The sequence below is a fragment of the Colobus angolensis genome, unplaced genomic scaffold, assembly GCF_000951035.1.
Source record: "Colobus angolensis palliatus isolate OR3802 unplaced genomic scaffold, Cang.pa_1.0 Scaffold789, whole genome shotgun sequence".
NCBI classification, from domain to species: Eukaryota; Metazoa; Chordata; class Mammalia; order Primates; family Cercopithecidae; genus Colobus; species Colobus angolensis.
The window spans coordinates 53,441-76,292 of NW_012121698.1; the positions used below are offsets into that span (position 1 = coordinate 53,441).

Genomic DNA, 22,852 nt, shown 5'->3' on the forward strand with positions numbered 1-22,852 from the left:
TGGTGGCGTATGCCTCTAGTCCCAGCTGCTCGGGAGACTGAGAATCACTTGAACCCAAGAGGCGGAGCTTGCGAGATTGCACCACTGCACTCCAGCCTGGGTGACAGCCTTTGAGACTCCATCTCAAAAATTAAAATAATAAAAAAAGAAGCCATCTGTTCCTCACTCCTCAGACAAACCCAGACATGCCCAAGGTTTGATGTTATCTTCATTGTCACATCCTTTCCAGGGTTTCCTTTTGATTTCCACCGACCTGAAGTATGAAACATCCTCAAAGCAGCAGCCAAGTTTCCATGGTTGGGAAGGTCTGAACCTGATAAGTGGACAGTGGAGGGGGAAATCAGCCCCTTGATTGCCAGTTTGCAATTCACCCCAGGAAGTAAATGGTCCTTAACCCCACAACTACTGTAAACCCAGAAGGGGAAGATAGTATACACTGGAATTGTAAAGCCCTTGTGAGTTGCTTAGGTAGAAGGTTTTCCTTCTCAAGACTTCAGGAACCCAGAATAAGGCAGAATGTGTTAAGGGGCTAAATAGAGGTGTATGAATGTGAGTGTATGCATGCCGCGTGTGCCTGTGTTTATGTTTGTTTGGGGCAAGAAAGATTCTAGGAACAAGAGCTAGGCATGTACTTCTGACCAGGCGGGTAAGAAACTCTTATGTCTGTATTTGTATTGGTCATTCTCAGTGGAGATCCCTTAGGCCCTCTAGGGGTTTCCCCCTACCTGCATACTGAATTTCATGTTTTATATTCACTGTTACTGTCTTCTGTGTTTAATTAAAATTGTTTTCTATCAACTTCAATCTTGGTTTTTTTTTATTTGAGAAATGTCCTGCCCTGAATTTTTTAAAAATGAAGTAAGAGGCCAGCCACAGTAGGTCATGCCTGTAATCTCAGCACTTCCAAGATGGGCGGATCAGGGGTCAAGAAGTTGAAACTATCCTGGCCAACATGGTGAAACTGTCTCTACTAAAAATACAAAAATTAGCTGGGAGTGGTGGCACGCACCTGTAGTTCCAGTTACTTGGGAGGCTGAGGAAGGAGGATCGCTTGAACCTGGGAGGCGGAGCTTGCAGTGAGCCAAGATGGCACCAGTGCCCTCCAGCCTGGCGACAGAGTGAGACTTCATCTAAATAAAATAAAATAAAATAAGACATAGAAAAGGGAAGAGACCTAAGGTTGCATAGACGTCAAGGCTTAATTTTAAAAGAGAATTCTTTACGTCTGAAATCTTTCCAAGAAGAAACAGGGTAACCACAGGAAACTCGAAAAGTTGCATCACTTCAAGCTTTACGATTTTTCACCCACCACAGATTCAGTGAAATGGCAGTGTAGAGTACTAAACTCAGACAATTTATAATTGAGAATGACATCAATGTGTCAGAGCACCTAATCAATGGGGAGAAATTGGGGCAGAAGAGAAGAAGAGCGGAACCAGTGTAGGTAATGCAAAAAATGAATGTAAACTACATACTGTTTTTTTTGCAGCACTTACAGTCTAGTGGGGGAATGGAAGGAGGAGAGCTGTTTACAGAGTGCTTGCCGTGTGCCAAACCCTGTGCTCATTACTCCTCCGGTGTCACTTCATTTAGCCTTCTACTCAAGAAAGAAGTATGATCCCATTTTAGAGATGACGAAACAGAGATAAGAAGGGTTAATCACACCAAGCCAGTAAATGGCACAGATAGAAATGGAATCTTGCACGTCTTTCTAATCCCAAAGTTGCAGTTGTTGACATGAGGCAGAAGTCGAAACTGAAATCACTTAAAGCTCACTTACCACTATGAACAAGAGACATGGCGTATAAAAGCATGATTAAAGAGGTCTTAATCATCAAAGGATGCTAGATTGAGGAGTTCTGGCGATCCATAAGGGCTGTGATTTGATCATTTTGTAGTACATGTCTGGCCATAATAGATGCATCCACAAATGTTTGTTAGAATAAACGATAAGCTGCCATGCTTCATTCTTTGGGATGCTCCTTTCCGATAAAAAAAAAGTTATTTGATGTATATCCAGATTCATTCCGAAACATAAATGTTCAGCTATGGTATTTATTCAAACAGGTTTTTCTTTCTCAGCTGCTGGCGTATCTTTTTCCCCTCCCAGCTGAGGGTGTAAACTCCAGGACGATGCACCGGACCTGACCCAGACTCAAGGTGTTTTCATAAGCTGCTGAAAAGCATCTCCAAAACAAAAGATAACTACACTGGAATTTAAACTCCTGGATTTCGCTTAGCTGTAGCTTAGAGGAAATCGACTAATAAAGATCCTAGCTATACACTAGAGGACAATACAACTTAACCAGAGGAATGACAGTGGCCTGAAGAGTTTCGAGCCTCGGCGCTTGCCGTTGCTCATCCTGTTGCGGCGCTGGTCGCGCCTGCGCTTTGGTTCTTGGAAGGCGGTGCTCTGGGAAGCCGGACAACGCGGCAGCCGGTCTTCAAAGCGGAGCCGGGAGTTTTCGCTACCGTTGTCGCCGCCATGAGTCGCAGCTATAATGATGAGCTGCAGTTCTTGGAAAAGATCAGTAAAAACTGCTGGAGGATCAAGAAGGGCTTCGTGCCCAACATGCAGGTAAGTCAGGAGAGCAAATGGCGGGGCCTTAAGGCCCTGCTCCGTCCCCGGCCCGGCCGGCGTCTACCGCGCCCTCTGGTGCTCCCTCGACCACTGGGTCCGCCCCGGCCCCTTGCAGAGTTTCCCTCATCCCCTCCTTCTCCCCTCATGGTTCTGGGGCCGCCCAACCTGTTACAGCACCACCTCCCGCCAGGAGAGGTCCCCGAACCACGAGGACAAACTAAGCGCGGTGGATATGGGGAATCCAAATAAATACGAAATTGGGGTTTCTAAAGCGTTTTCACGGATCAGTCTCATAAACGCATCGTGAGCTGGTTTACGTTCCTGGTCTTCAGAAACTTCCGTGATATTTTCCAAGGTGGAACTGCCAGCCCTGGGTTCATTTGCTGGGAATGGAATTCACCTCCTCTGAGTCATGCTGGTTATTTATATAACGTTTACAGACCTTTGTTCACTGAACCAAGTTTTCAGCATTCAGTATTCCATGTTGGTTTTTAATTAAGCGATGTCATTTCTTGCAGTAGCACAGGGGAGGGCCTGATTGATTTTAATACTTTACAGAAGGACCTCGGGGATCTGTCGGTGACATAGTTTCCTCTACCTACCTAGGAAGAAGCTCAGCCAGGACTTGATGTCCAGTTTACTAGTTTTTCCTCTGACGTCCCAAATGGAGACTTGAGGGCTTGGGATCATCAGATAGTTTGAAAGCCTGGGCTGTGTATCTCTCAGCCTTCATCACCATCTGTGCTCATATTTTTCATTAACATGAAAAAAAACGTTTGTGAAGTTTTGCAACATATTTTAAATAGTTTTTGAAATCCCTGAAGATGCCAAGTAAATGCTTCAAAAGTTTACCGTCTCACGTCTTGGTAAACAGCTCCCAATGGCCACTCCCCTCTTTTATTCGGAATCAAAGCTTACTGAGTTTCCCTTGTTGGCAAGTCACTTACACTGAGGGAAGAAAAAGCCCACAGGGATAAATGTGTGTTCTGTTTGCTGTTTGGCCACTTTCTTTGTGTGGAAACCGATACCCTGAAGGAAGGAAACATAAGGGGAGCGCAGTGGTTCATGGCCTGTAATCTCAACACTTTGGGAGGCCAAGGCGGGAAGATCCTTTGTGCTTAGGACTTCGAGACCCTCCTGGGCAATATAGTGGGACCGCGTCTCTACCAAAAAAAATTTAATTAGCCAGGCGGGGTGGTGTGCACCACAGCTACTCAGGAGGCTGAGGCAGCGGGAGCCCTTGAGCCTGGGAGATCGAGGCTGCAGTGACCCGTAATCATTCTAAACTGCACTCCAGCCTGGGTGACAGAGTGAGTCTCAAATTAAAAAAAAAAAAAAGAAAACACGATGACATGATCATCTGTAGGATCTAATAATACAGCCTTCATTGTCTGGCAGGTGTTCTGACTTAGCCTTTGATGCACACACTGCTGCTCATTGATGGGGCAAGTCTAATTTTGCTAGGCAGTTCTAGTTTAAGTATGTATACAGCACTTTACTACCACCTTTTCTTTGGGAATCGAGACTTGCAGTGTTGATGCATTGCTCTTAAAACGCTATTGACTTCTAAGCACGAATTGTGCTTCCATCCTCATGGGAGCAGTGAATTTCACATGGATAATCATCTCTGTTACTAAATCTCCATTTCTCCCCCAAGGCCCACATCCACTTGTTGGACTAAAACTTTCTCTTTGTTCCCTTAAAATGCTCCCCTCCCATCTTTATGTCATTTTTGCGTTCGGCTTCTAAATGTTCTGCTGCACCAGTGATGTCTCTTGTCTTTAAAGAGCCAGCTCTACAGGATCTCTGTGAAACCTCTCCCAGCTCCCTAGACTGTTGAGGCACTTCCTCATCCGATTCTTCCATAGCACTGTGTACCTAATGTTATGGCACTTGCTTCATTGCACTCTGATACTCTTATGAGAATATAAGGGCTGTATTGGCTGGGCACGGTGGCTGACACCTGTAATCCCAGCACTTTGGGAGGCCAAGACGGGCGGATCACGAGGTCAGGAGATCGAGACCATCCTGGCTAACACGGTGAAGTCTCTACTAAAAATCCAAAAAGTTAGCCGGGCGTGGTGGCGGGTGCCTGTAGTCCCAGCTACTCGGGAGGCTGAGGCAGGAGAATGGCGTGAACCCAGGAGGCAGAGCTTGCAGTGAGCCGAGACTGTGCCACTGCACTCCAGCCTGGGCCACAGAGTGAGACTCAGTCTCAAAAAAAAAAAAAAAAAAAAAAAAAAAAAAAAATATAAGAGCTGTATTGTGGTGTACTGGGAGCTCCTTGAAAGCAAGATTTTATCATATTCTTTGTATCTCCCCTAGTGCCCGGGACAGTGCTTCATGCATAGTAAATCCTCAGTTAATATTTGGTGAATTAATAAATGTGACCCTTAAGAAATTGTACTGGAAACATTTTCCATCAGTGGATATTAATTGTTATTTATGCAATGGTCATGAAGTCATCTTTCTGATAAAAACTACATTTAGTTGATTAAGTGTTAAATCTTTGGTTCTCCGTTACTGGACAGCTCCTTCAAAATATTTGACCTATGATAAAAATGTTCTGCTCTTGAGTGTTACATAAGTGTGTCGTCCATTGCCTTTTGTGTGCCGCCTCTATTGTCAAGCTTTAAAATTACGTAGATTTTTTTTAAAATTACATAGCTTATAGAACTGAGCACACAGCTACATAGCTGTATGTTAAATTTTTCTTCTCACTATTTACCTAACTAGAGATTTGTAAGTCACCACTAGAGCACAATAAAGTGTAAACTGGCTATTGGCTTAAACACAGAATAAATATACTAAGGTTAGATGACTATGTTTTATGTTTAGAATTTGAGTTTTTTATTGATCTGGGTTTTTTTTTTTAATTTTCAAAAATCCATTGATATTTTTGAAGCTTGAGGATTAAGACCTTTGGGCTTTGTGAGAGCATAGTTGGAAGATTTTTCTTTATCACACAAAAAGATGCTTAATCTGTTGAATTCTTTTTTTTTTGAGACGGAGTCTCGCTCTATCACCGGGGCTGGAGTGCAGTGGCCAGATCTCAGCTCACTGCAAGCTCCGCCTGCCGGGTTCCTGCCATTCTCCTGCCTCAGCCTCCCGAGTAGCTGGGACTACAGGCGCCTGCCACCTCGCCTGGCTAGATTTTTGTATTTTTTAGTAGAGACGGGGTTTCACCATGTTAGCCAGGATGGTCTCGATCTCCTGACCTCGTGATCCGCCCGTCTCGGCCTTCCAAAGTGCTGGGATTACAGGCTTGAGCCACCGCGCCCGGCCAATCTGTTGAATTCTTAAAGGTGGTTTTGAGGGTATAATAATTAAAACAATTAGTGAACATTGCAAAATTTTTCTTAAGGTATATTTTATGCTGGGGGCAGCTCGTAGCCTTTGATAGGAAGTTTTCTGCATGCGTAAGGTAATGTGAAAGTGTTTGGTAAAGGGTAAAGCACAGTAAATATTGCATACAGCGTATTCTGTCCAGTGCCTACACTTGCCATACATGTACTCAGACATTGCTTTTCACTTTTCTTGGTACCAGGTTGAAGGCGTTTTCTACGTGAATGATGCTCTGGAGAAATTGATGTTTGAGGAATTAAGGAATGCCTGTCGAGGTGGTGGTAAGTACATTAGAGTGTCACTTGTATTAGTACAGTAGTGCCTTCCCTGTGGCCTGAAAGAGTGGTAACTCAATTACAATTTTGAAATATTGTCAAGGAGTGATTACAACTTAAGGTAAGACCAAAAGAACTTACTTATTTGTGATCACATTGTTAGCCAGTTGGTGTTATAGAAAGGATTTGAAAATGAGTAGAACTCGTTTCTCAGCTAACCTTGAACAATAAGAGCAAGTGACCTACCATTTGTTTTACACTTACTATATTCCAGGCATTTTGCTAGGTGCTTTGCATAGATTATCTCATGTAATACTTGCAGTAACTCTAGAAGGAAGATATTATCTCCAGCTTATAGATGGGTAAGTCAGAGCTCAGTGAGGTTAAACGTAATAACAGAAAACCAAACACTGAATATTCTCACTCATAAGTGGAGGTGAACATTGAGAACACATGGATACAGGGAGGGGAACATCACACGCCGGGGCCTGTCAGGGGATTGGCGGGTAAGGGAGGGATAGCATTAGGAGAAATACCTAATGTAGATGACAGGTTGATGGGTGCAGCAAACCACCATGGCACGTGTATACCTATGTAACAAACCTGCGTGTTCTGCATATATACCCCAGAACTTAAAGTATAATAACAAAAATTTAAAAATTTTAATTTGCCCAAGGTCACATAGCTTTTTGAGGACAGCCAGAATTCAGATCCAGTAGTGTCTGATTTAAAAGACAGTGTTCTTAACCAGTATACTGATTAGGCTTACTGAACTTCAGTTGTCTCATCCATAGAACAGGAATCATTACACCTATCTTGCAGGGCTGCAGCAAGGTTTAGAGATAAAATGCATGAAGCTCTATGATAATCTAACGGTGATAGTATAGAAATCATCTAGTGTTGGGCCGGGCACAGTGGCTCACGCCTGTAATCCCAGCACTTTGGGAGGCCGAGGCGGGCGGATCACGAGGTCAGGAGATCGAGACCATCCTGGCTAACACAGTGAAACCCCATCTCTACTGAAAATACAAAAAAATTAGCCGGGCGTGGTGGCGGGCACCTGTCGTCCCAGCTACTCAGGAGGCTGAGGCAGGAGAATGGCGTGAACCCAGGAGGCGGAGCTTGCAGTGAGTGGAGATCGAGCCACTGCTCTCCAGCCTGGGCGACAGAGCGAGACTCCGTCTCAAAAAAAAAAAAAAGAAATCATCTAGAGTTACCCCTTTCATTTTTTAGATCAGCAAACTAAAGCCTTCCCTCCCCAACCAGGGTATGCTCACTTGTCTAAAATAACATAGCTGCCAAGTGGCAGAAATGGGACTGGAGCCCCATATCCCTTCATTCTCAATCCAGTGTTTTCCAGAGCTTCCACATTGCCCTTCTTTGTCACTTAGAATAAACTAGCATTGATTTTCTTTATAAAGGGAACTACTGAAAGAATATTTTTTTCAGGCCAGGTGCCCTGGCTCACGCCTGTAATCCCAGCACTTTGGGAGGCCAAGGCAGGTGGATCACAAGGTCAGGAGTTCGAGACCAGCCTGACCAACATGGTGAAACACATTTTTTACTAAAAATACAAAAGTTAGCTGGGTGTGGTGGCCTACGCCTGTAATCCCAGCTACTCAGGAGGCTGAGGCAGGAGAACTGCTTGAACCCAGGGGATGGAGGTTGCAGTGAGCTAAGATCAAAAAAAAAAAAATTTCAAATATTAATAACGTAAAATTTGGTATTTGTATTTTGCATCCCAGTACAGCATTTGCAAGCAGCCTTCTCATGGTATATGCAGAACACTGACAGCACATTTGTGGCTATCTTTCCTGTTTGTCTACTTCCTTCTTGAAGAAGCTCCCTTCCATCTTGCATCTCAAATATCCTTCTAGGCTTTGTTGTCTTAGTAGCCCTTAGATGACTACCTCTTCATGTTATACAGTCTAGAAACATGAATATAATTAATGCTAAAACTCAAGTGTGTTGTCTTTTCTAATACCCAATTTTTGTCTTCAGGTGTTGGTGGCTTCCTGCCAGCCATGAAACAGATTGGCAACGTGGCAGCCCTGCCTGGAATTGTTCATGTAAGTCAGAGTTCAGAGCTTTAATCATTTATATTTCTTAAAGCCCATTGAATGGATGAATGGCCATGCCTGATAATGGTGTCATTTAGACAATGACCTTTGGACAGCCTGACATAACCATGAAGCCCGGCTCAGTGGCTCATGCCACCTGCAACACTTTGGGAGTCCAAGATGGAAGGATTGCATGAGCCCGGGAGTTCAAGACTAGTCTGGGCAACATGGCAAGACCCTGTCTATACAAAAAAAATTAGCCAGGTGTGATGTCACATGCTTGTAGTCCCAGCTACTCAGAATGCTGAGTGGGAGGATCACTGGAGCCCAGGAGTTCCACACTGCAGTGAGCCATGAATCACGCCACTGCACTTTTAGCGTGGACGACAAAGTGAGACCCTGTCCCTAAAAATAAAAAATACAAAGAAATAACCATGGACCTAAAGAAGTAATTGAATCTGGATGGCATTTCAGTTTCTGGATGCCTTTGGCTAGAATCTGTAAGTGTTCAAGAACCTTTGAAGTAGTTTTTATGTTTTGTTTCTTTATCATGGTGACATCATTATTCCTGGATCAGTACCACCATTGAAACTTACCACCATTGTAAGTTTCATTGTAAGTTTCACTTCATTGTTTCAATGTAAGTTTCATTTCGTTGTAAGTTTCACTTCCCATGCAGAGGATCATTGAAGAAGAAATGGCAAGGAGTTTAGGCGTTAGCACTGAGCGGGAAGAAGAGAGGACAGCCTAGCCCCCACCAGTCTAACATTTGTATTCTATCATTAGAGGTAGATGTTGAAAATGGATCTATTTGGCAGACATTTTTGAGGTCTTCTTTATGCCAGTTGCCATGTTGGGCACTTGGTAGAGGGAATGAAATGGTATGGCTTGTGTATATAAGGAAGTTGTTAGTGTCTGGGTTGTCTGCATGTCTGCTGCGTTTGACCTGCATGCTTCCTGGGTCAGGGTCCTTTCCTAGGCTCCGCATATAGGAAGTCTACAGTATTTATATCATCAAATGGATTACATTTGGCTGTGATTACTTAAACTGATGACCTCTATAAATCAGTTATTTTCCTCTTCTTAACCTGACAAACCAACGTTTGTCAGTGTCTTAATATTATTTTTAAAATGTGATAGTACATTAAACTTAGTATGTGTTACTCCTGTATCATGTTATTTTGAGGCTTTTCTGTTTTGGATTTCCTTAACATTCACATCTTATAAAAAGGTTTTTTTCTCACTGTATTTAGCTTTGTGATTAGGAATTCTTACGATTTCCCTGAATAGAGAAGATTGTGTGAAAACACAGTCTTAATTTAGGGAAAGCTTCAGGCTGCAGCCTCTTTGAGAATCAGTGTCAGGTCCATCAGGGCAACCAGGGTGGCAGGTCAAGACACTTGTATTTCACTTTCTAATTCTCTTTCAGCGATCTATTGGGCTTCCTGATGTCCATTCAGGATATGGATTTGCTATTGGGAACATGGCAGCCTTTGATATGAATGACTCTGAAGCAGTGGTATCCCCAGGTAAGATTACTGTGCACATCTGCTGTTAAGTTTGTAGCTTTGGCCGGGCACGGTGGTTCACGTCTGTAACCCAGCACTTTGGGAGACCGAGGCAGGTGGATCACGAGGTCAAGAGATCGAAACCATCTTGGCCAACATGGTGAAACCCTGTGTCTCTACTAAAAATAGAAAAATTAGCTGGGGGTGGTGACGTACACGTGTAGTCCCAGCTACTTGGGAGGCTGAGGCAGGAGAATCACTTCAACCCAGCAGACAGAGGTTGCAGTGAACGGAGATTGCGCTGCTGTACTCCAGCCTGGTGACAGAGCAAGCCTGTGTCAAAAAAAAAAAAAAAAAAAGTGTAGCTTCTCTCTGTGGACCATAGAGAAGTGCTTTGTGAAACAGAGCACTTTTCTCCATGTGCATGACTGAGTCTCATCATGTTCTGTCATTTTTCTTTGAGGCTATTACAACATCAAGCAAAGCATATTTTCAGTGAAAATTTTGGGAGGCTCCTACCAAACATCATGGTATTCAGGCTTTGGCTACAAAACAAACTGGCAGGTTTTTTTTATCTTTGTAACTCAGTTACCTTATGACACATCATGTCTAATAATGTTAATGACCATAGAGTATTAGTAGATTAGATGAGTTCAACTGTGTAAAATATTTAGAACAGTGCTAAGCACATAGAGCATATTCAGTGATATTGTCATTGTTATTCAGTGATAACACTGAATATACAGAAGGCTGTATATGCCTTCTGCTGTGGTTATGGGGTGCTTTCAGTGAATGTTCTATACCAGAAATATCTTTGCTGTTAAAGAGTGTGAATTTAGAAATGAAGTTTAAATGATGTCTTGAGAGTTCTGCTGCTAGCAGTGGTGGACTGGGTTGTTTCAGACCAATCCCTGCTGAAAATAATGAGAAAGGTTGGGTAAAAAATGTTTTCTGAAATCTGTTTGAAGGCACAGAAAATCTGCTAAGGCAGGAAGAATTTGTGAGGTCAACATCTAGAGGAAAAGAAGAAAAAGGTCCAGATATGTGAGCCCTACATGTAGGGCTGTTTTGAGGTGACTGCAAATTTCAGTCAATAAGAATATACATGATTTGAATAATCCAACAACAAACTTGACACTTGACCTCTAATATACATGTGTGGTTGTGTGTGTGTGGTGCACTTGCATTGCAGTGCAGCCAAGCAGTGCAGAGTATACATTTTTTTCAAATGCACAGTTTACCAAAACTCTCCACATGCTGAGCCGTAAAGCAGGCATCAAATTTCAAAGCATTGAAATCATATAGACCAGCACTTCTCAAACTTTTTGCACTCAGGACCACTTTAGTAAAAATTATTGAGGATTGGTCTCAGACTCTTATCAACGTTTATCTTATTAGAAATTAAAATAAATGTTTTTAAGATGAATATATACATGTCTCATTATGCATTAGAACAAAGATGTTATGTCATATAGCTTTTGAGAAATCTCACTGTACAGTCATAGGAGAATATGAATAAAATAGACAGATAATGTCTGAGTATTAGAAAATGAATCTTACACACCTGAAATGGTCTTCCCCCTCGCTCCCACCCCAGGGTCTCTGGACCATACTAAAGAACCCACTCATATAAGAGGGTATTCTCTGACCACAGTGGAATTAAATTAGAAATCATTTAAATAAAAACTAGACCTAGCACTTTGGGAGGCCAAGGCGGGTGGATGGCTTGAGCTCAGGAGTTTGAGACCAGCCAGGGGCAACATGACAAAACCCCATCTCTAAAAAAAAAAAATACAAAAAATTAGCCAGGCATGGGGGCATGCACCTGTAGTGCCAGCTACTTGGGAGGGCCAAGGTGGGAAAATCACTTGGGCCCGGGAAGCACAGGTTGCAGTGAGCTGAGATGGCGCCACTGCCCTCCAGCCTGGGCGACAGAGTGAGACCCTGTCTCAAAACAAAAAAACTAGAAAAAGTTTGGAGGCCAAAGCAGGAGGATCACATAAGACCAGAAGTTTGAAACCAGCCTGCACAACATAGAGAGACTCCCATCTCTACAAAAAGTTTAAAAATAGCTGGGTATGGTGGCGCACACCTGTAGTCCTCGCTACTCGTAAGGCTGAATCCAGAGAACCAGTTGAACCCGGGAATTTGAGGCTACAGTGAACTACGATCACACTACTGCACTCTAGTCTGGCGTAATCTCAAAAAAGTATCTCAAAGAAGAAAATCTATATATTTGGAAATTAGTATGCTTTTAAATAACCCATGAGTCAAAAACAAAACTATGGAAATGAGAAAATAACTAATATAAGTAGAAGATACTTATGTCTAAAAATTGACATTGAGTTGAGTAAAGGAAACCCTTGTATGCTATTGGAGGGAGTGTAAATTGGCACAGCCATTATGGTAAACAGTATGGAGATCCCTCAAAAAATTGAAAATAGATCCATATGATCCAGCAATCCCATCACTGGCTGTATATCCAAAGGAAATGAAATCAGTATCCAAAGAGATACCTGCCCTCCCATGTCCGTTGTAGCATTGTTCACAGTAGTCAAGATATGGAAACAGCCTGAATGCATTATTCAACCGTAATAAAGAAAGAAATCAATCTTTTAAAATCGAAGGGAAAAGACAGGAAATCCTGCCATTTACTACAGCATGGATGAAACTAGAGGATAATGCTGAAAATAGGCCAGACACAGAAAGGAAAATACTACCTGATTTTGCCCGTATGTGCAATCTAAAAATGTTAAACTCTCAGAGAGTAGAGTGGTGTTAACAGGGTGGATGTTCGTCAGAGTGTACAGAATTTCAGTTTTAAGATGAATGAGTTCTGGAAATCTAATGCATAATGTAGTGACTGTAGTTAATATATTGTAATAGTGTATTGTATTACTTTTAACGGCAAAAACCACAATTACTTTTGCACCAGCCTAATACCTATAGTCCCAGGCAATTGAGAGGCTGAGGTGGAAGATAGCTTGAGCCTAGGAGCTGGAGGCTTCAGCTGAGCTATGACCTAGCCTGGGCAACAGAGCAAGACCCTGTCTCTAAAATAGTATATTATGTACTTGACATTTTCTAAGAAAATAAGTGTTCTTACCAGAAAAACAGAAGGGGAAGTAACTGTGAGATCATAAATATGTTAATTAGCTTGATTGTGGTAATTATTTTACAATGTAAATGTACATTGTGTACACCTAAATATATACAGTTTTCATTTACCATTTGTTTGCCAGTCATCTCTCAAGCTGGGGGGAAAATGATTTAAAACATACTTATGGGCGAGACACGGTGGCTCATACCTGTAATTCCAGCACTTTGGGAAGCGGAGACAGGAGGATCACTTGAGCCCAGGAGTTTGAGACCAGCCTAGGCAACATGGTGAAACCCCATCCCTACAAAAAATGCAAAAGTTAACCAGGCGTGGTGGCACACCCCTGTAGTCCCAGCTACTCAGGAGACTGAGGTGAGAGGATTGCTTGAACTCGGGAGGTCGAGGCTGGTATGAGCCATGATTACTCCACTGCATTTCAGCCTGGGTGACAGAACAAGACCCTGTCTCAAAAAAATAAAAGCCGTATTTATTGGTGCATGGTGGCTCACGCCTGTAATCCCAGCACTTTGGGAGGTGGGAGACCATTCTGGCCAACATGGTGAAACCGCATCTCTACTAAATATAAAAAAAATAAGCTGGGTGTGGTGGTGCACACCTGTAATCCCAGCTACTCTGGAGGCTGAGGCAGGAGAATCACTTGAATACAGGAGGCAGAGGTTGCTGTGAGCCGAGATCGCGCCTCTGTACTCCTGCCTGGTGACCGAGTGAGACTCTGTCTCAAAAATAAAAATGAAAAATCAAAGTACTTATGTCTAAAATTTTGAGGTTACTGTCCTTTTTGAATGGAAACTTGCAGCATTAAATGCACAAATTAGGAAAGAGGGCAGGCTGGAATATCAGTGATCTTAGAAAGCTAAAGAAAGAACAACCAATTATACCCTAAAAAATTAGAAAGATGGACGTAATTAGGAGTAAAATTAATGAAATGTAAAGATATATGATAGGACCAAGAAAGGCAAAAGTTGGTTATTTGAAAAGACTGAAAAAATTCATGAACCTCTGAAAACAGTGGTCAAGAAAAAAAGAGAGGCACATTTTGGTCTCTGTTTTACATGTTACTCAGTGTTCATTGCTGCCTCCCTGGTCCATAAAGTGCCTTTAGTATGTATGTTACTTTAGATTATCTTGGTGTCATCAAGCTTTCCCCAGCAGAGAACCACTTTGTTGTCTACTTTAAAGCACAGTTGCCAGGCATGGTGGCTCACGCCTGTAATCCCAGCACTTTGGTAGGCCAAGGCGAGTGGATCATGAGGTCAGGAGATCGAGACCATCCTGGCTGACACGGTGAAACCCCGTGTCTACTAAAAATATAAAAAGTTAGCCGGGCCTGGTGGTGGGCGCCTGTAGTCCCAGCTACTCAGGAGGCTGAGGCAGGAGAATGGCGTGAACCCGGGAGGCGGAGCTTGTAGTGAGCGGAGACCGCGCCACTGTACTCCAGCCCGGGTGACAGAGCGAGACCCCGTCTCAAAAAAAAAAAAAAAAACAGTTATCTGTAAAAGAATGGGTATCTTTGGCCGGGTGCAGTGGCTCGTGCCTGTAATCCCAGCACTTTGGGAGGCTGAGATGGGTGGATCACGAGGTCAGGAGATCGAGACCATCCTGGCTAACATGGTAAAACCCCATCTCTACTAAAAAATACAAAAAAATCATCCGGGCATGGTGGCGGGTGCCTGTAGTCCCAGCTACTCGGGAGGCTGAGACCAGAGAATGGCACGAACCCGGGAGGTGGAGCTTGCAGTGAGCCAAGTTCACGCCACTGCACTCCAGCCTGGGTGACAAGGCGAGACTCCCTCTCAGAAAAAAAAGAAAAAAGAATGGATATCTTTATAGCCCTATATCAGTGGCAAGAAACTACAGGTAACAATGCCTTACCAGCTGGTTTTGCTGTAAGTTTTCTCTATTTTGTAGGTGGTGTCGGGTTTGACATCAACTGTGGTGTCCGCTTGCTAAGAACCAATTTAGATGAAAGTGATGTCCAGCCTGTGAAGGAGCAACTTGCCCAAGCTATGTTTGACCACATTCCTGTTGGGGTGGGATCAAAAGGTGTCATCCCAATGAATGCCAAGTAAGAGCACACGTTTCCAGTACATGGTATGGGAGGGATAATAACCACATGACCTTCAACTTCCTTTCCAGTGCAGTACACTTGAGAGATGAGGATTGTTCAGTTACTTTTCAGGAAGTAGTAAGAATTGTTTTTTTAAGCATGACGTTCAGCCCATTTATTGGAGACATAAGTCAACTGATGTTGTAACAGCCTTCGACATTTGTGGATGTATTTGTAATAACATCATATCCACCAACGTTTATTGAGCACTTTCTATGCTCAATCCAGGAAAAGTGTAGTTTTTCCTGGCAGTGTTTTAGATGTTTTAGATGAAGATTAAAGCTTGTACCCTCTAAGGATTTAATGTACGTGTACCTCAACTTCCAAATGGAGGTGCAGTAAGCCATTCAGAACTTCTGTGAAGATGGGAAAAGAGCTTAAAATTTAACCTATGTTGCCTGAGGAATTCTAGATACCTTCATTTATTTGACTGTTAATTCTTCATAAATCATTAAGGTGTGTACCTGGTCGAATGAGTGGTTAGAGAGTGATAGGTGATTAAGGTTACAAAGTTGTTGTTGATGATGTTGTTTTTTGTCTACTTAACACTACCTCATGGAATTCAGGATCAGAGAGGCAAAACTGAATATAAAAAAGATTTGAAAATTAACAAGTAGCCATATAAATGTCAAGTAGAACTACAATGATGTCTAATAGGGCATTTACCATTTTACATTGCAATTATTTATATGATTGCATTCCTCAAAAAACCAGTTACTGAGAGCTTAAACTTTGTATCTGACTTAAGGCCTGGAACACAGGCGATAGTAAATGTCAAGTTTTCCTCTGCCCTTTAAGATGTGATCATCCTTAGGTTTTGATCTGCCTTGGTTGTGAAATGACTAGTACCTTTTATACTTATCCAGAGACTTAGAGGAGGCCTTGGAGATGGGGGTGGACTGGTCCTTAAGAGAAGGGTATGCCTGGGCTGAAGACAAGGAGCACTGCGAGGAGTACGGAAGGATGCTGCAAGCTGACCCCAATAAGGTTTCTGCAAGAGCTAAGAAAAGAGGCCTTCCTCAGGTAACTCGCTTTGGAGGGGCAACATATTAATTACTTTTCATATTTTGTTTTTATTGGGGAAAATATCTATGTCTTACATTTAGCAGACATATTCCCAGGTATTTTTTTATGGTATTTCAAAAAATACAATTGGTTTATGCTTCATTTTTATTCTAAAAATCCATCAGGGATGGATGCAGTGGCTCACACCCCCTTTGGGAGGCCAAGGAGGATCACTTGAGGCCAGGAGTTCGAGACTAGCCTGAGCAACATAAAGAGACTTAGTCTCTACAAAAATTTAAAAAAAAAAAAAAAAAAAATTAGCCAGGCATGGTGGCAAATGCAAGTATCCCAGCTACTCAGAAGGCTAAGACAGGAGGACTGCTTGAGCCTAGGATTTTGAGGATACAGTGAGCTGTGATCACGCTACTGCGCTCCAGCCTGGGTGACAGAGCAATCAGGAGCTTGCAAATATTCAATAAAATAAGAAATAATGAATTAGAAGTGAATGGGAGAAAAATAGAATGTTTATAAGGTTCATAGTCAAAATTATATATATACATACTTTGACAGTCTATGGTATCCATAAGATACTAGATGTTTGAAATTATAGCTAGTTGTGAAGGCTTTGCCACTAATTCAGTGTGACACATGGGCAAGACTGTCTTCTTCTGGATCTCATTTTCTTACAGAAAACTGGGATGGTTAAAACTAGGCAACCTCTAAAGACTCTTCCAGCACTGACGTTCTCTGGTTCTCCAAATCATCTATTAATATTAGCTCTAGTTGTGGTATATGTTCTTTCAGTTATAGATAAGGGTGGATGTTCATGAACTCATAGATGTTTCAAAATCATTTGAACTTGGACCTTGTCTAAGAGTCAACATTCACCACCATTTATCCCAAAATTTGACTCTTCGTGATGTTTAAAATGTCCCATGAACCATTTAAAAGCTTGATTTTTTGTTTGTTTGTTTATAAAGTTTTTGTTTTAAATTAATTTATTTGCTTTATGTTCTGGGATACATGTGCTAGTTTGTTACATAGGTATACATTTGCCATGGTGGTTTGCTGCACCTATCAACCCATTATCTAGGTTTTAAGCCCCACATGCATTAGATATTTATCCTAATGCTCTGCCTCCCCCTTTCCTTCTACTCCCCGACAGGCCCCGGTATGTGATGTTCCCCTCCCTATGTCCATGTGTTCCCATTGTTCAGCTCCTACTTATGAGTGAGAACATGTGGTGTTTGGTTTTCTGTTCCTGTGTTAATTTTTTATATGTATGTAACAAGCATATCATGATATAATACAATTTAGGAGCTAGTCTATGTTATTTTGTTGTGTAGAATATTGTTGTAAATGAAGCACTTCTATAGCTTAGGAATTTTTTTGTTACAGAAACACTGTTTCTATGGTTATTTTGTTGTTAGTTTGTTTTTATCTTTTTGGCTTTTAAATAGATTTAAAAAAAAACTGGAATCAAAACTATCTTACCAGACATTTTTACATTTGCAGCTGGGGACCCTGGGAGCAGGCAACCATTATGCAGAAATCCAGGTTGTGGATGAGATTTTCAATGAGTACGCTGCTAAAAAAATGGGCATCGACCATAAGGGACAGGTGTGTGTGATGATCCACAGTGGAAGCAGAGGCTTGGGCCACCAAGTAGCCACAGGTATATTCTAGACTTCATACTAAAATGTACATTTTATGGGCAACCAGATAGAAATTTAAGAGCGAAAACTCTGAAATATACTGCATGGGTTTTATCCTGAGTCCTCAACAATCAAATAATTTGACAAATTAACTTCACTGGGCCATAACTTTCTTGTCTAAAAAAATGAGTATAATAATGATTTCATATAGGATTATCATGGAAAGTTAATAATATATGTAAAGCACTTAAATCAGTGTCTGACATTAGTAAGCACTCGATAAATGTTAGTTGCAGTTATCGTTATGTTGACTCTTATGAGTTACTATCTGGCCAAGAAAGAGCAAGAAAATATTTAACGAGTGGAATTTATGAACTAGGCATTCATTTGGCAGATAATGTACGTATTGTATACCTGCTCTGCAACATTAGGTGTTATGGTGGATTTGCTGATGAAATAGGCTGATACTTTGCACCCAGATTGTCTCATGATGTAAAGGTCATGTCCATTTAAAAGAAAAAATAAATACTAAAAGGTAGCAATTAATAATATAGGAGAGTCGGCCGGGCGCGGTGGCTCAAGCCTGTAATCCCAGCACTTTGGGAGGCCAAGATGGGCGGATCACGAGGTCAGGAGATCGAGACCATCCTGGCGAACACGGTGAAACCCCGTCTCTACTAAAAAATACAAAAATACTAGCCGGGCGAGGTGGCGGGCGCCTGTAATCCAAGCCACTCGGGAGGCTGAGGCAGGAGAATGGCGTGAACCCGGGAGGCGGAGCTTGCAGCGAGCTGAGATCCGGTCACTGCACTCCAGCCCGGGCGACAGAGCGAGACTCCGTCTCAAAAAAAAAAAAATAATAATAATAATATAGGAGAGTCAAACAAAACACATTTAGGAAAAAGATTTTGGAGATGGCTTCATGGACCCAGTGTTGAGCTCAGCCTCACAGTTTGGACAATTACACACAAAGGACATTGGTGACAAAGGCAGCATGAACAAAAGCAGGAAGCAGCGAAATACTGGATAGGTCCTTTTGGATAGTGTGTGAAATAATGTATGAATTGTGTCGGTTACTACAGGACTGAATGAAGCAGGATGAATGCAGAAATGAAAACAAAAAAACAAAAGAAACTGTTTTAAAGGAGTCAGGGGGCTTCTTGCTTCTAGTGAGCAAGGGCCTTGAGCTTCCACAGCCCTTCGTATTTATTGGGTAGAAAAAGCAGGGAGGAGGAGGTAAGGTTGGTCAGCTGCTTGATTGATCGCAGGTTCATATTATTGCTAACAGGCTTCACATGTGTCTAATCACAAGCAACACGTGCCTGGGGTGTGGCTTCCCTCAGCATTCCTTCTGGGCGGCAGACACAGTTGTCAGCTTGCCAACATCCTGCATTCGTAAGAACAGGTTGCTGTTTACTTATATAGCCACCGGTGGTATACTGAGTTGTTCACGACTGTCATTCTTTCGGCTTCCGACAATGAATGAATGAAAAAGTATACAGATGTCTGGAAATTGTTATAAGCTTTAAATTTCATGTTACAGATCAGCCTCTAGTGCATTGTATTGTGTGAGAATTTAGTAATTTGTGCCAGCCTGACCCTTTAGACTATTTAATCTAGCAGATGTATAAAGCGTCGACTAGTGTTTCAGAACATTCCCCTGGATTCAATTAATCATGAAGGCAACAAAATGTGTTTTACTACTACTATTCCTATTCATTCACATACTGAGAAAGGAGTAATGAAGACCATACTGTGGCTATTTGTTTACACATCCCATTCTCTTTCAAGTTCCCAGAGGGCAAATGTTGACTTTGTGTCCCACAAACGGTCTCTGCACTCTGAACGATTCTCAGGTACATCTTGACTGAGCAAATAGATGAACTCAGAAACACATTAAAGGGAAAGTTGGCTTTCACTTGGCTTTTTTGTGCAATGAATTTGAATGTAGCCTGCCTTTCTGCAGTAAATCTAGACTGTTCATTTCAGGGAAAGCTAACTCGTCTGAACTTTGCTGCTCTTGTTCCAGATGCACTGGTAGCTATGGAGAAGGCCATGAAGAGAGACAAGATTATAGTCAATGATCGGCAGTTGGCTTGTGCTCGGATCGCTTCGCCAGAGGGTCAGGACTACCTGAAGGGAATGGCAGCGGCTGGGAACTATGCCTGGGTCAACCGGTCTTCCATGACCTTCTTAACCCGTCAGGTACAGTCGACGTTGCTCTTCTGTTCAAAGTCATTCATGATGATGTTAAGTGCTTTAAAACATAGTGCAGTCCAGGCCGGGTGTGGTGGCTCATGCCTGTAATCCCAGCACTTTGGGAGGCTGAGGGGGGCGGATCATGAGGTTAGGAGATCGAGACTGTCCTGGCTAACACAGTGAAACCCCATCTCTACTAAAAATACAAAAATTAGCTGGGTGTGGTGGCAGGCGCCTGTAGTCCCAACTACTCAGGAGGCTGAGGCAGGAGAATGCCATGAACCCGGGAGGTGCAGCTTGCAGTGAGCCGAGATTGCACCACTGCACTCCAGCCTGGGTGACAGAGCGAGACTCTCGTCTCCAAAAAAGAAAAAACATAATGCAGTCCAGTCAAAGCCTATGGTGTTTGGTTTTGGAAATTCACATAGTTCATGTTCAAAATACCAGAGAAGTGTCCAAGGTTTTGGTGTCATCTTAAACTAAATCATCAGAGTATCAAGCATGAGAAGTGAGAGAAGAGAATCAAAATTATTCCTAGAATTTGTCTTGAACAGCATAGAGAATCGAAGTGCCATTGACTAAGATTCAGAAGGCTGGGGAAGAAGCAATTTTGAAAGGTGGGATCAAAAGTAGCCAGGCAGCATTTCAACCAAAGATGAAAATGATGAAGATGAAAATGATGTGGTGGCATTTGCTCTGTGGTCTAAAAGACAGCTTTTGTCCTTTACGTGAGAGAATCTTACGACTAGTTTTGAGCTTTTAAATCTTTTACTCCCTTCAGAACGGACTACCTGAAATCAGTGAGATAAGTCATGAAGAGCTGAAGATGAGTCCTGAAGTTCCGGCTGCTTTTATCTTCTGTGTTTTCTTCTAGGCTTTTGCCAAGGTCTTCAACACAACCCCTGATGACTTGGACCTGCACGTGATCTATGATGTTTCTCACAACATTGCCAAAGTGGAGCAGCATGTAGTGGACGGGAAGGAGCGGACACTGTTAGTACACAGGAAGGGATCCACGCGCGCTTTCCCTCCTCACCATCCCCTCATTGCTGTTGATTACCAAGTACGTAGCACTGCGTTTGTAGTTTTAAGCAGTGGGAGCACGATTTAGATCATTGCAAATGGGAATTATATTTAAAATAAAAAGCAGCAATTGTGAAAAGAAAATACTCTGTCACCCATGAGAACAGTGATTCCCAATCTTCCCTGAAGCAGTAACTCCTCCCCCCATCATTTGTGCTTGCAGTGGTGCCATGTGCTAACTAGAAAGTGCTGCAGGAGGTGTATTTTACTCCACTCCTGTGAATTGAGGCCTTTGAATTAGTGGAAGACAGGATTAACTCAGTTACAGAACACAGTAAACTCAGTCTGTTTCATTCCTCCTGTCCTCTTGGTGTCTGGCTGTGGTAGAGTTAGAAAGACCCCATAGTCTGCTCGCTCCTTTTACAGATGAGAAACCCAAAACAGAGAAGACAAGCACCTTGCCCAGGATGGTGGTTCTAGCAGCACTTCCCTACACTTTTGGATTTTGCTTTGCTTTTATTTTGACTCTTCTGCGTTTTTACTGGTCCTCACATTTTCACTGTCATCCACTTCCTTCCCCTCCGGATTATCAAAGAATCAAAGTACTATCTTTTTTTTTTTTTTTTTTTTGGACGGAGTCCCGCTCTGTCTCCCGGGCTGGAGTGCAGTGGCCGGATCTCAGCTCACTGCAAGCTCCGCCTCCCAGGTTCACACCATTCTCCGGCCTCAGCCTCCTGAGTAGCTGGGACTACAGGCGCCCGCCACTTCGCCCGGCTAGTTTTTTGTATTTTTTTAGTAGAGACGGGGTTTCACCGTGTTAGCCAGGATGGTCTCGATCTCCTGACCTCGTGATCCACCCGTCTCGGCCTCCCAAAGTGCTGGGATTACAGGCTTGAGCCACCGCGCCCGGCCCAAAGTACTATCTTAATATAGTTTACAAGCCACGTGTTTAGAAGTCTGGGTTTCTCCTACAATCCTACAGTGCAAGAGAAAATTTAAATTTTATGCATACAAAGCTTATGCTTTTCTGAATTTTAACATGTTTCATTTATGTGCATCCTCAGCTCACTGGACAACCAGTGCTCATTGGTGGCACCATGGGAACCTGTAGTTATGTTCTTACTGGCACTGAACAGGGCATGACTGAGACCTTTGGAACAACCTGTCACGGAGCGGTAAGGAAAACAGAAACTTCCTTAGAAATGCTTTCTTCAGTTTAGCTGTTGTTTTCCATTTTGACTGGTAAGTGTAGCCGACTGAACATTAACAGAGTTGAGACTTGGGTCTATCATGTCTTGTACTTCAAATTGTTCCCCATAATGTATACTATTTAGTAAACTGACTGGGGTCATCTAGTATCTCTACCGTAGTGAGATCTGGTAGGGTTAGGGATCGTTTCTTATCTCTGCAAGTCCAGAAAATCCAGACTGGGAAATTATCACACTAGCTGAGCTTACCGTAACTAGTTTATAAGTGGTGGAACTTTAACGGATGCAGATACCACAGTTGATCTCAGCGATTGGCTGGACCTGCTCATTTGTTTAATTTACCCCTTCCTATTGTGTAGGTCTACTCAGGACTGCAAGGATAGGCCCTATTTGCAAATTAGAGCCCATGTACAGTCTACACACACCCCCATTTCAAAACACTGCCTCTCATCTTCTAAGCCCAGGGGTCAGTAAACTCTTCCCATAAAGGGCCAGACCGTAAGTATTTTAGGCTTTTGGGACCAGGTGGTCTGTGTACCGGCTATTCAGCTATGCCATTTCAGTGCAGAAGCAACCTTAAGTACTGTGTAAATGGGCAATGCTGTGTTCTAATAAACCTATTTTAGGCCAGGCATGGTTGCTTACACTTGTAATTACAGCACTGTGGGAGGCCAGGGCAGGAGGAGCACTTGAAGCCAGGAGTTCAAGACCAGACTGGGCAACATTAGCGAGACACTGTCTCTACAAAAACTTTTTTTTTTTTTT

At 42.6% G+C, this 22,852-nt stretch overlaps 2 protein-coding genes across 2 annotated transcripts in view; both read left to right on the plus strand.

Annotated features, from left to right (window-relative positions):
• Positions 1-802, plus strand: part of BPIFC (BPI fold containing family C) — a gene marked incomplete at its 5' end in the record, with an annotated part of 40,055 nt that extends 39,253 nt beyond the window's left edge. The window contains one exon of the mRNA XM_011928658.1: positions 230-802. Within this exon, the coding sequence (XP_011784048.1) occupies positions 230-352 (123 nt within the window). The remainder of the gene's footprint in view (positions 1-229) is intronic.
• Positions 803-2,370: 1,568 nt separating this feature from the next.
• RTCB (RNA 2',3'-cyclic phosphate and 5'-OH ligase) overlaps positions 2,371-22,852 on the plus strand; it is a 22,808-nt gene continuing 2,326 nt past the window's right edge. The window contains exons 1-10 of the mRNA XM_011928659.1: positions 2,371-2,578; positions 6,129-6,207; positions 8,203-8,270; positions 9,691-9,790; positions 14,799-14,955; positions 15,864-16,020; positions 17,518-17,677; positions 19,687-19,862; positions 20,731-20,919; positions 21,944-22,054. Of these exons, the coding sequence (XP_011784049.1) occupies positions 2,486-2,578; positions 6,129-6,207; positions 8,203-8,270; positions 9,691-9,790; positions 14,799-14,955; positions 15,864-16,020; positions 17,518-17,677; positions 19,687-19,862; positions 20,731-20,919; positions 21,944-22,054 (1,290 nt within the window). The 5' untranslated portion in view covers positions 2,371-2,485. The remainder of the gene's footprint in view (positions 2,579-6,128; positions 6,208-8,202; positions 8,271-9,690; positions 9,791-14,798; positions 14,956-15,863; positions 16,021-17,517; positions 17,678-19,686; positions 19,863-20,730; positions 20,920-21,943; positions 22,055-22,852) is intronic.